The sequence below is a fragment of the Schistocerca nitens genome, chromosome 5 (genome assembly GCF_023898315.1).
Source record: "Schistocerca nitens isolate TAMUIC-IGC-003100 chromosome 5, iqSchNite1.1, whole genome shotgun sequence".
NCBI classification, from domain to species: Eukaryota; Metazoa; Arthropoda; class Insecta; order Orthoptera; family Acrididae; genus Schistocerca; species Schistocerca nitens.
In genome coordinates, this window is record NC_064618.1 from 444,643,896 (window position 1) to 444,656,586 (window position 12,691).

General features: G+C 41.7%; 1 protein-coding gene across 1 annotated transcript in view; it reads right to left on the minus strand.

Annotated features, from left to right (window-relative positions):
* The window catches only part of LOC126259851 (synaptotagmin-5), a 203,984-nt gene that overhangs the window by 80,979 nt on the left and 110,314 nt on the right, over nt 1-12,691 (minus strand). Inside the window, exon 3 of the mRNA XM_049956906.1 lies at nt 5,839-5,951. Coding sequence (XP_049812863.1) covers nt 5,839-5,951 — 113 coding nt within the window. The remainder of the gene's footprint in view (nt 1-5,838; nt 5,952-12,691) is intronic.

The following is a 12,691-nucleotide window of genomic DNA, read 5'->3' on the forward strand; positions in this document are numbered from 1 at the left end:
GTATTGGAGCCGGAGGCTGTGAAGGAAATCGCAGGTTGTGTCCTACCTATGAGACATATACACCTGCTGCTACTGCAGCGTGAGAACGGCTCCTGTGTCAGTTCGAGCGACTGTGTACTATTAATGCCACCTATGAACCTGACTAAATGATATTAAATATTATTCATTCATTTTCAAAATAGGTACACTACCTTTTGTTATTCCGGAGAAGATTCTATAAATATTTCAACATTGTAACTATCATAGTTTCGGAGATAAAAAAAATTGCTAAAAAGTCAAGAACCGACACTTAAGGAACTAAATTCAGTTAGAAAATATAATGTTTATCTTTTGGTATGATTGGAAAACATAAATAGAATTTGTTAATTGAGATTTTCATATTATAACTTTAATTATTTTTCGTTTTCGTAATATAAAAATCAGACAAAATTATTGTTTGTGTCTAATATTGTTGTGGGAATAAATTTGAGTGTGTACGTGGGACATTCGTCACATTTAAATGTTGCGTGATATACTGTCTTAAGTAACCTGCAAGAGTTACACAAGCCTGTCGTGGGAAAATTATTATAGGGAATTTACCCACTTTGCTGATGACGTATGTCTAGGTGTGATTGCTATTGTAACAGAGCAGCCAGAGAGTCAGCTGGAGTAAAATCAGTATCTAAAGAATATTTGCAGAATTATTGCCCTTTCGTTTTCGTTTATTAAACATTACTTTAATATTTGTATGTCAGAATGACGTAAATGCGTCTGTGTATAAGGATTGGTGCAGGCCAGGTTTGGCGCGAGTATGATCATGAGGGAGCATTCTGATTGGCAGCGAGTATGATCAGCCAATCAGAATTGAGGTGGTTCCCACTCGTTACCTGATAGTTATACTGGGAGTGGGGCGGAAGTCGCTCGCCAGCTTTGGTCGCAGGAGGACATGTTAAATGTGATGTTTCTCATTATGGGTAAAATCAAGGAATATTGAGTTCCTCGCATTTGATACGTGTCGTGACTAACGCTGATGTAGTTACGGACAGTTTTGTGAAGTTTGGAAATTTTGGAATTGCTTTGTTTGAATGATATTCGCGTGTGAAAATGTGGCCTTCATAGTATCCCTGTGGCATGTTTCAGTATTCAACCACTGAGCATTTTTGGCGAGCAGTTTCGTTTTTAGAAATCCACAAGAAGGACAGAATGCAGTAACTCATGTTAGTGGTGGAATTAATGACTGTGAAAACGTGGTTTAAATCGGGTCGGGTTTGGACAGATTTCTGGTTGCTGCGCGTGTGAAATGTATGTATGAATCACGAAGCGGAAGGTAATAGCCAATAGTTTAAATGTGGACTGAATAGTTCTGTTTCTTTGGCTATAAGGACAAAATAAACATTTATGTGGAAATTTCGGACATTATTTTCCAGAAGCCAATCCATTATCCTACTGCCCGATAAAATTTTAATGACAGTTTTTCTACAGAACTTTATTTCATTACTAGAGTTGCGCGGCCTCAGTAATTTTAGATATTAGATAGTGTTTTCTTATCACATCATCTTGTAAGCATCTACGTTGCCGAGTGAAGGGACATCGAGCAGACATCGTTCTGAGGTAGGTGAATTTTAATTTGCAGCCAGCACAGACAAACCCCGCCCCGCCGCATGGTGTTACGGTGTGTTGGTGTTTTTCGTGGTTACTCGTGGTCCCCTTACTGCACTTAACAATACGCTAAATGTGGAAGGACATGAACACAATTCTACAGCATTGTGTATTGCGTGTATTAGAGGGACAGTTCGGAGACGATGATTGATGGTATCAACAAGACAATACGCCCTGTCAAAAAGCAGCTTCTGTAAGGAAAAGATATGTGGATAATAAAATTCTTGAAATGGACTGGTTTCAGCTCTTGAGGAGTGGGCTGCCGTTCCTCCACATATTTCCAGCGCCTTATTAAAAGTGTCTCCAAAACAGTTCAAGCCATCACAAAGGCGAAGGCTGGACACACCCCATATTATAGGATTACAGATACTTTCCATCAGGCAATGTACGAGAGCCAAGAGGCAACGATAAGAATGGAAGATCAAGAGACAAATACAATAGCAAATGCTTGATGCAGGATGTAGTCTTTCTCTTCTACTACTCATTTTTTGTGTCAGGGAAGCAATGAAGGAAATATAAGAAATATACAAAAGAGGGATTAAAATTCAGACAGAAACGATATCAGTGATGAAATTCGCAGATGATTTCGATATGCTGTGTGAAAGCGAGGAAGAATTATAGAATCACTTCAGTGGAATGCATAGGATACTGATCACAGAACAGGGACTAAGAGTAAACTAAAGAACGACAAAGAGTTGAGGAGTGGCAGAAATGAGATCAGCGACAATATTGGTATTAAAATAGACGACTACGTAGTAGCTGAAGTGAAGAGATTCCTCTGCCTTCGAAGCAAAACAACAGGTGTCAGATGAAGCAAGGAGGATCTAAGAAGTAGATGGGCCTTCGTCGCATTTTCGAAAGAAATCTTCTAGTAACAAAAATAGATCTTAATTTCAGAATTTTTTCTGAGAATGTAGGACATTTAATGAACTCGTGATTGTAAACTATGGGAGAATCATAAAAGGAGAAAATCGAATTGTTTCAGATGTTGTGTTACGGAAATAGGATTAGAGTCCGCAGCTCGTGGTCGTGCGGTAGCGTTCTCGCTTCCCGCGCCCGGGTTCCCGGGTTCGATTCCCGACGGGGTCAGGGATTTTCTCTGCCTCGTGATGAGGGGGTGTTGTGTGATGTCCTTAGGTTAGTTAGGTTTAAGTAGTTCTAAGTTCTATGGGACTGATGACCATAGATGTTAAGTCCCATAGTGCTCAGAGCCATTTTTGAAATAGGATTAGAATTAAATTGTATGAAAAGAAACGAGGAATTTATCCGCGGCATCAGGGAGGAGAGGAATACTTGTAAACCCCTGACTAGAAGGAAGGGCAGTGTTCATGGATGTGTGTTAAGCCATCAGCGAATAATTTCCATGGTACTGGGAGGTGGTGTAAAGGAGAAAAACTCTAGAGGCAGAGTAAGTCCAAGAAATAATTGAAGATGTTGAGTGTAAGTGCTACTCGACGATGAAGAGATTTGCACAGGAGAGATAATCCTGGGCGGACGCATAAAATTAGCCAGAACGCTTACGAAAATAAATGAATTATTAAAAAAAGGCAACGCTGATGTAAAGACGACAGGGACTTGCTTCCGTGATAAATCCAAACAGTTAATAGGATGGTTCCTATTATTAGGCCAAGACGGACACTTGCACCTTAAATTGTCGATTATTAGTCTTTTAAAATGAAGTAAATGACTATAGTGTGTGTTTACTACGTTATTATTATTGCTTATTATCATTATTACTTTTAGTTCAAGTCATGTATGAACTGCTTTAAGCATCGATCATTTTTTGTGTTTGTGCGTGCTTTCAATCTGGTAGTACTTAATTTTTTCTGGATGGGTTTCTTGCATCCCTGCTACCAGTTATTTCAGTTATTTCCCGCGTCCTTGGAGCGCTTTCGGGCTTAGAATCCCTTTATTTCATTTCCTGTTTTCTGTGTGTGTGTGTTTTTTCCAGTGCAACGTCCATTTCTGCCATATCCTCCTTTACGTCCCTCAGCTAACTCATTTTAGTCTTCCTGCTTTCGAAGTATTCCTGGATTCTCTTTGCCGTTCTCGTCGGTGCCATACCTTTGACACGCTTGCAGATGCTCAGTCCTCTCTTGTTAAAGGACGCTGCGAGTTTGTCAGTTTTCCCATATAGTTCCTTGTTTTATCGCAATTCGTATTCTTGTCCGTCTTTCTTGGGCGCTAGGATCTTGCTCAGAACTTTCTTCCCTTCATTTCCATGTTCTCTAGCAAGCGTTCCATCTAATTCTAAATTTCTTTTCTCATTACTGAATTGTACTGCCTGAGTTTTACCTTGAATGAGCTCGATTTTTTTATTGTAAACCTTTTGGTTTAACAGGTGCGACGTTTCTATCTTTCTTGCTCTCTACTTTAATGCCATAGTTGGTAACTCTGCTGGTGTTATCTATCCTGTAAACATATACATTTCTGCACTCCATTAATTATTCAGAATTTGGATGCTCACATTCGTGTTCGTCAGTTTTGTTTTGTATAATTCGTTCTGTATTTTCATAAGATATGTACAACGAGGTGACAAAAGTCACGGGATATTTCCTAATATCGCGTAGGACCGTATTTTTTCCTGGGTAGTGCAGCAACTCGACGTGGCATGGGCTCAACAAGTCTCTGGTAGTCAGAAGTATTGAGTCATGCGACATCTATAGTTTTCTGGAGTTTGTACTAGAGTTCGTCTCAAGATCCTGTAGAACCCGATCCTCCAAATATGGTGTATGCACAGTACTGCACGTTCGTCTGTCTGAAAGGACCCGTGATCACACAGACGCCCAGAAAGGCTTGAAATGTTGTGTAATACGGTTGGTTTCTGTGAGGGTACTTGTTTTGGTTTAGCCATGCTGCCTCTCGACCGTTTCCATCTGCTTGGCCGCCGTCCGTAGTTGCCGAGCGGTTCTAGGCACTTCAGTCTGGAATCGCGCGACCTCTACGGTCGCAGGTTCGAATCCTGCGTCGGGCATGGATGTGTGTGATGTCCTTAGGTTAGTTAGGTGTAAGTAGTTCTAAGTTCTAGGGGGCTGATGACCTCAGATGTTAAGTCCTATAGTGCTCAGAGCCATTTGAACCAATTTTTGCACAGTGCCTTGTTAACAAGCTTGGGTCCATGGCTTCGTGAGGTCTGCGCCACACTCAAACCCTACCATCAGCTCTTACCAACTAAAATTAGGTCAGCTGACCAGGTCACGATTTTCCATCTAGAGTCAAACCGATACGCCCACGAGCGGAGGAGGCGCCCTGCAGGCGATGTCATGCTGTCAGCAAAGGCACTCGCGTCGGTCGTCTGCTGCCACAGCCTATTAACGCCGCACTGTCCTAACGGATACATCTCACATAGATTTCTGCGATTATTTCATGCAGCGTTATTTGTCTATTAGCTGTGACAACTCTACGCAAACACTGCTGCTCTCGGTCGTTAAGTGGGGTTGTCCGTGGCGCGTGGTATTGTCGGCACACGCTTGACACTCTGGATAGCGGAATACTGAATTCACTACTGTTTTCCGAAACAGAATGTCGCATGTGCTAGCTCCAACTACCATTCTAAGTTCAAATCTGTTACCTGCTGATGTGGGGCTATAATCACGTCGGAAACTTTTTCACGTGAATCACCTGAGTACAAATGACAGTTCCGCCAGTGCACTTTTATGCCTTGTGTACGCAATACTAGCCATTTGTATATGAGCATATCGCTATCCCATGAGTTTTGCGACCTCACTGTATAGTCCTATAGTTTCAACGATCTCTTGAAGGATTACAGTCGCTGCCTTAGCTGTTTCTTTTACTGTTACTGCTGTCATATTCATTTTTTTCTTCATTTTGCAAATTCATGAAATTTGTTGTTTACATGTATCTCCTTTTCTAAATTTTAGATTTTTTTTACGGTGTAAGTTGTCACTGACATATGAGTCTAACTGAAAAAAACATATAAATCAATAAATATGTGCATTATTTCTCACTGAAGAAAAGTTGTCCTGATCTGACACACAGTGATACTGTAGTTGATTCTAACTTTTCCTCCACCTCATATATCTGCAGTGCAATATGTTTTGTCGAAGAACAGAAAAGTGCATGTTGTGGATAGTGGAAACAGAGAAACTGTGAATGGAGCAAGCGAAGATTTGAGTATTTTATTTTTTGAGCAAACGCACAACGCTATATAGAGGTGATGGTGAGGGCGCTGCCGCCTACCTCCAGACGTGTCCTGTATGACGTCGCTGGGGCAGAAGCTGTTCTGCCGGTGCAGGCTGGGCGGCACCCAGAACTTGTCGCCCTCTCCGGCGTCCTCCACCAGCGCCTCCTCACTGGAACGCAACACACGTGGCGCAAATGAAAGCTCTCTGCACATGAAAACACACAAATTATCTTACATTTCTCAGTCATTTGGTGCAAGACAAGAGAAAACAATTAAGGCGGCATGCATGAGAAAGTGGTAATGTCGGAAACTAGTAAGTAGAAATAGATAAAGCAGCTCAGCAACAGCGTTCCATCTACATGTGGTGCTTGTCTCCATTTCCTCTGTCATATACATATATGTAGCACTCACATACAATGAGAGTTACTCATGTGTACTGGAACTACAAATAATTTGTAGAAAAAAGTCCTCTTATTTTTGTTTGGCCAGTTATTTAGTCTATAATTAACTTCAGAGTAGATAAACTTAATAATGAAATACCGTGTACTGTCTTCATAGCATTATTATTATTATGTACTCTTTTATATTTTTTATTTAGTATTTACTCTTTTATATTTTTTATTAAGCTTGCTATTGTATCTTTTGGATTTATTTGAGTCGAGGTACTTTACCTCGATTTTGTTATGATAAATTACACCCATGCTCATAAATTAAGGATAATTGCAGAATGTAGTGCCACACAACATGGCACTACACAAAACTGGCGCTGATAGAATAGGCACATAGGGAACACACACGACACAGATCTGTATATCCACGGTATTGGTGATAAGTTGAGCAAAACCGTCCCGAAACACATGTACCGCAAAACGCCACTATTTCCTGCGCATGTAACCCGACATCTGTATGGGATGTGATCACCGTGCACTCGTACACAGGCCGCACAATGGGTTGGCATACTCTGGATCAGGTGGTCGAGCAGCTGCTGGGGTATAGCCTCCCATTCTTACACCAGTGCCTGTCGGAGCTCCAGAATTGTCCTAGGGGTTTCAAGATGTGCAGCGATACGTCAACCGAGAGCATCCAAGACGTGCTCGATGGAGTTTAAGTCTGGAGAACGAGCAGGCCACTCCATTCGCCTGGTACCTGTTATCTTCTGTTTCAAGGTACTCCTCCACGATGGCAGCTCGGTGGGGTCGTGCGTTATCATCCATCAGGAGGAAGGTGGGACCCACTGCACCCCTGAAAAGGCGGACATACTGCTGCAAAATGACGTCCCGATACACCTGACCTGTTACAGTTCCTCTGTCAAAGACATGCAGGGGTGTACGTGCACCAATCATAATCCCACCCAACACCATCAAACCTCGACCTCCATACAGGTCCCTTTCAAGGACATTAAGGGGTTTGTATTTGGTTCCTGGTTCACGCCAAATGAAAACCCGGCGAGACTCACTGTTCAGACTATACGTGGACTCGCCTGTGAACATAACCTGTGACCACTGTTCCAATGACCATGTACTGTGTTCTTGACACCAGGCTTTACGGGGTTTGCTGTGACCAGGGGTCAGTGGAATGCACCTGTCAGGTCTAGGGGCGAATAAACCATGTCTGTTCAGTCGTCTGTAGTCTGTGTGTCAGTAGACAACTGTTTCAGTGGCTGTGGTAAGGTCCCGAGCAAGGCTACCTGCAGTACTCTGTGGCCGTCTGCGGGCACTGATGGTGAGATATCGGTGTTCTTGTGGTGTTGTACACTGTGGACGTCACGTACTATAGCGCCTGGACACGTTTCCTGTCTGCTGGAATCCTTATCATAATTTTGAGATCACACTTTGTGGCACACGGAGGGCCTGTGCTACGACCTGCTGTGTTTGACCAGCCTCCAGTCAGCCTAGTATTCTATCCCTCATAACGTCTTCAATATGTGTTCTTTGAGCCATTTTCAACACACAATCACCATTAGCACGTCTGAAAACATCTCACACTTACTCGCTGCACTGTACTCTGACATGCACCAACACACCTCTGCGTATGTGAACTGCTGCCAGCGCCACCGTGCGACAGCCGTAGGTCAAATGCACCGCATGGTCATACTTCGAGGTGATTTAAACCCTTAAACCGGCCACCAGAGCGTTTTTTCACCATGTATCAGCATTATCCTTAATTTATAAACATGAGTGTAATATATTTAACTTGAAGGAGTTTTTTTACCTTTGTCTTTGAATTTTTTATTTTCTTTATTGATTTAAAGATTTTATTTATTTCACTTATTTACTGAAATTTTGTGAGAAAAGATAATAGAAGAGTTAGTGTGTACATTTAGAAGGCACAGCTTCATCGTGAGATCTTGCCACGTCAACACGTAATAAACATGTATCTATGCATTTTGATGATTTCGTTTTGTCTATGACACCTTGTTTTGCCAGATCCAGTTTGCAGTAAATCTGGATTTGGGGACAGATGGTTTAAAAAGCCGGTGGGGTAAGGACCTTAAAGCTTGACATGGTGCTCCACTACAGACTGTTAACTAAGATTTGAGCATGTAGTTTAGGTTCCCAGATATGTGAGTGGTTCGTATGCAACAGAACCCAGTACGATGTCCTCAACGACGAGTGATCATCAGAGACAAGGGTATCGTCAAGAGTGCCTCAGGGAAGTGTGATGGGACCGGGAAGGTGTCGAAGTTGAGTGACTGTAGAGGATGCAAAATGACTTAGAAAAAGTTTCTGGATGGTGTGATGAAGGTCTTGCTCTAAATTTAGAAACATGTCAGTTTAATCAAATGAGTAGGAAACCCACGATGTTCTAATACAACCCATATAGTGTGCTACTTTGCGCAGTCACGTCGATTAAATATCTGAGCGTGAAGCTGCAAAGCGATATAAAATGGAACGAGCACCTGAGGGTGGTGGTAGGGAAGGCGAGTAGTGAACTTCACTTTATTCGGAGCATTCTAGAAAAGGTGACCACGTGCAGAACACTAGAGCGACCATTCTTGACTATCGTTAGAGTGTTTGGCATCCCCAACAGGCGGGATTAAAGAAAGATATCGAAGCAGTTGTTATCACTAGGTTCAATCGACACGCGAGTGTTAAGGAAATGCTTCGTGAACTTAAATATGAATCACTGGACGGAAGACGATGTTATTTTCGCGAAACACTGTTGGGAAAATTTAGAGAACCGGTATTTTAAGCAGACTGCAGAACGAGTCAGCTGCCGCCAAAGTACAAGTAGACCTGAGATGCTGCGGTTCGGACTGATTAATCATACATTTCTGATACCCTGGAATGAAATCCAGTTACAGGGAGCAGTGGTTATTAGCATTATTAGTAGGGTGTCTGGAGTGCACATAATAAGGAAACGGATTTTGTAATTTCGCTCAGAAAGGGATTTTCTTGATGCTTGTTCAATAGCGCTTGTACGAGGTAAACATTTTAAAAAATTAGAAGTGTGGTGAGGGATGACTTGCGAAGAGCTTTTTTTGTGAAATTGGCAGCGTGCCAGCGGGCGTTATCACGAAACAGTAACTTTTACTGTAGTCTTCTTCTTGCTCATTTTTAGGGTTCTGTACCTCGAACGTTCAAAACGGAGCCCTTATAAGGTTGTTGTTCGTCTATGCTCCTGTGTATCTCTCCGACTGTTCAAAATTAAGGTCTGCGATACGTTGGCGATATAATAAACGTTAGCTTCTAAGTCAGTGCAATCAAAAGATACGGCCATTTAAGTCACATATTTTGATAATTGCAAGTTCACTCATCAACGTATAGGACACTACCCTGAAATTTGGCAAGCAGAAAAGTTTCACAGTGCAAGTAACGTGAAAAATCCGAAATTGTTATTCTGCAATTATATGACACGAAATTTTTTTTTTTGTAATTTGGTAGCCGGCTATATATTTCTACCCCCGTCTGCTAAGACAATTTTTTCTCAGGAATTGTTAGGCTATCGAGTTGAAATTTAAGTCATATGTTAAGGTCTATAGTCCTTTGGTCGTGTAAAAGTGTTTAGCTTCTAAGTGAATGCAACCAAAGGATACGCCCATTTGTCTCACCTCATTAAAACCTACAGTCTACTTCCCACTGACGCACAATCCCGAAATTGGACAAGAAGAAATGTTTCACAGTACAACTGAAGGAAAAGAAGCAGAAAATTGTTAATTTGTAGTTACAACTCACCAGAAAATATTTCTTTTGTCACTTGTAATGCGACTTCAAACATGAGCCGGCCGGAGGGGCCGAGCGGTTCTAGGCGCTACAGTCTGGAACCGCGCGACCGCTACGGTCGCAGGTTCGAATCCTGCCTCGGGCATGGATGTGTGTGTTGTCCTTACGTTAGTTAGGTTTAAGTAGTTCTAAGTTCTAGGGGACTGATGACCACAGCAGTAAAGTCACACAGTGCTCAGAGCCATTTGAACCATTTCAAACATGAAATTAAAACATTCTCGCGAATGTCTTGTAATCCCTGGGACCGATATGTCGTTAGTAGGCAAAAAATCATCGAGATTCTAGATTCCAGGAATGGATGACTGTCTATACACGTAATTAAGTTTGTACGGAACCCTCAGTTCGCTATACCTACTCACATCTGACCAATTGTTTTTCTGAGGCAACCACAAAGTGTCTGAGTTAATTAAAATGAATGTCAGCTGCGATGCACCCCCTCTAGTTTAATATACTGAAGGTATTTTGTTCGTTTCTCACGTAAAGCAAGAGTTTTAATGCGCACCAAAAACATTCTTCCCCTCTGGCAATGCCAAGCGAAGAATGCCGTGCATCACAGTTGTTAGGAATCCGCCTTAAACAAAATGATCTCACACGGCCATCGACTAGGGTGAAGTCGGTTTAGATTAGACAGTGACAGAGGCAGATGTCGTATGAAATGATATCTTTGTGTCTTGACTGCGCGCAAATTTTATTTTTGCATCATTATTGAAAAATCAGAAATAAAAAAAATCTTTAAGGGTTCGTGAATAATAGTTTCGAGAAATCTGTTTGGTACTACACAGTTACATATTATACATGCTTCTTTTCTTATCATCCAGACCTTTTCGTTTTTATGGAACAGGATTGTGAATGACCACATTAATTTCGTCATAACGTTTGCGGTCATTCAGAATTATCAAAAATATACAGGTATTTTACTTTATGATGACTAAAACATAGACGCACAGACATGAACGCCCAATTGTATGTTAAGCTGGTCAGACCTCGCATTTTATACATTCACATGTATTAGTAATAGCGCCGAATATGTTATCGAATGATTACTATTAATGATTTTAATAAACATTAGTTTTGAATCAACTACAGGCGGCTGTAAGGGTTGACAATCGATTGCTAACGATTGCAGTTGTGGGTATTGATGTATTGCAATTGCATAAAAAGAGCGGGCTTAAGTTTCATTTCAGAAATTACAAAATTGCTTTACTACTGTGTATACACTCTAGACGGCCTTCTAGTAAAACTAATAACCACTCCATCCTGTAACGGAAAGATCTACTTTTGTTGGGTACAGTTATAACTATTTTTCGACATTGATCCACAACGCCCAGTAGGCTGTTGCATTGATTATGTATCTAAAAAAGAAATGGTCACTTCTAGCTTATACGTGTCTTAGTCAAGTCAACGTGTTAGTATGTCACCTGCAAGTATTAAAATTTGTGGAGACGACAAGTGGCCTGACATATCCACTTTCGAGAAAGCCACCAGCGATCAGGCACGCCAAACAGTTGTCTCTGTCATAGCGTCTGACAGGACTGTGGGAGAACCCAAATCATTTTCTCCGAGGCCCCCCAACGATTCGTAACAGAGTGTGTAAAGCATGTAAGGCAGGATTTTTTTAGTCTATTCCGCTAACGGATAATTGCTTCTAGTACGGGTCCAGCACGTATTCGTTAAGACTCTTTTGAATAGCTTAGTTTTGTGTACCTCTCTGAGCTACAGAAAAGTAGTGTTAGCTCCGTAAATTTTGGTGTGTTTGATAAATGGTACATAACTTTTCCAATCTTTTCTGAATGTTTGTATGAGGTTAGATTTTCCATACAGGTTGAAAATCACCCTGTGTGGATGTATATATAAATGGTGGTCATGTGAAAACGAGACAGTAAGTAAAAAAAATTAAGTAAACTCTTTAGTATTTCAAAAGTAACGGCCATAACTGTTAACACATTTATCCCACTGTGATACAAAGAGGTGAGTGCCTTCATGGAAGAAGTCTGCGGTCGTCTACGTAACCATGATTGTACCCAGACGTGCACCTCTTCGTCCTAAGTAAATCTACGGCCATAAAAGCCTTTCTTCAGGATTACAAAAATATGGAAATTGTAGTGTCGGCAGACTTGCCAACACTACGCACACTAATTGAAAGAGGCGGCCAAGATGCACGCGCTAACTCACGAAGGATGGAGTGAGGTCTGAAACAGGAGACTTAATGAATGTGATAAAGAAAATACGTATCTTTGGAATATACTTAACTTTTAATACATCCTTGTATACATCGTTCTTGATGAGACATCTGGAGATTGTGGCGATACAAGTGACTCTTTATATACAAGCTATTTAAGGCTAATGGCGCCTTGCTAAGTCGTAGCCATTAACTTAGCTGAAGGCTATTCTAACTGTCTCTCGGCAAATGAAAGAAATGGCTTCGTCCGTATAGTCGCTAGCAACGTCGTCGTACAACTGGGGTGAGTTCTCGTACGTCTCTCGAGACCTGCCGTGTGGTGGCGCTCGGTCTGCGATCACACAGTGGCGACACGCGGGTCCGACATGTACTAATGGACCGCGGCCGATTTAAGCTACCACCTAGCAAGTGTGGTGTCTGGCAGTGACACCACAGAAATCGCATGGGAAGTGATCGGGACTGGAGTATGTGTAAGGGCTTCCCAGCGAAAGTTCAGCAGTGTGCTCG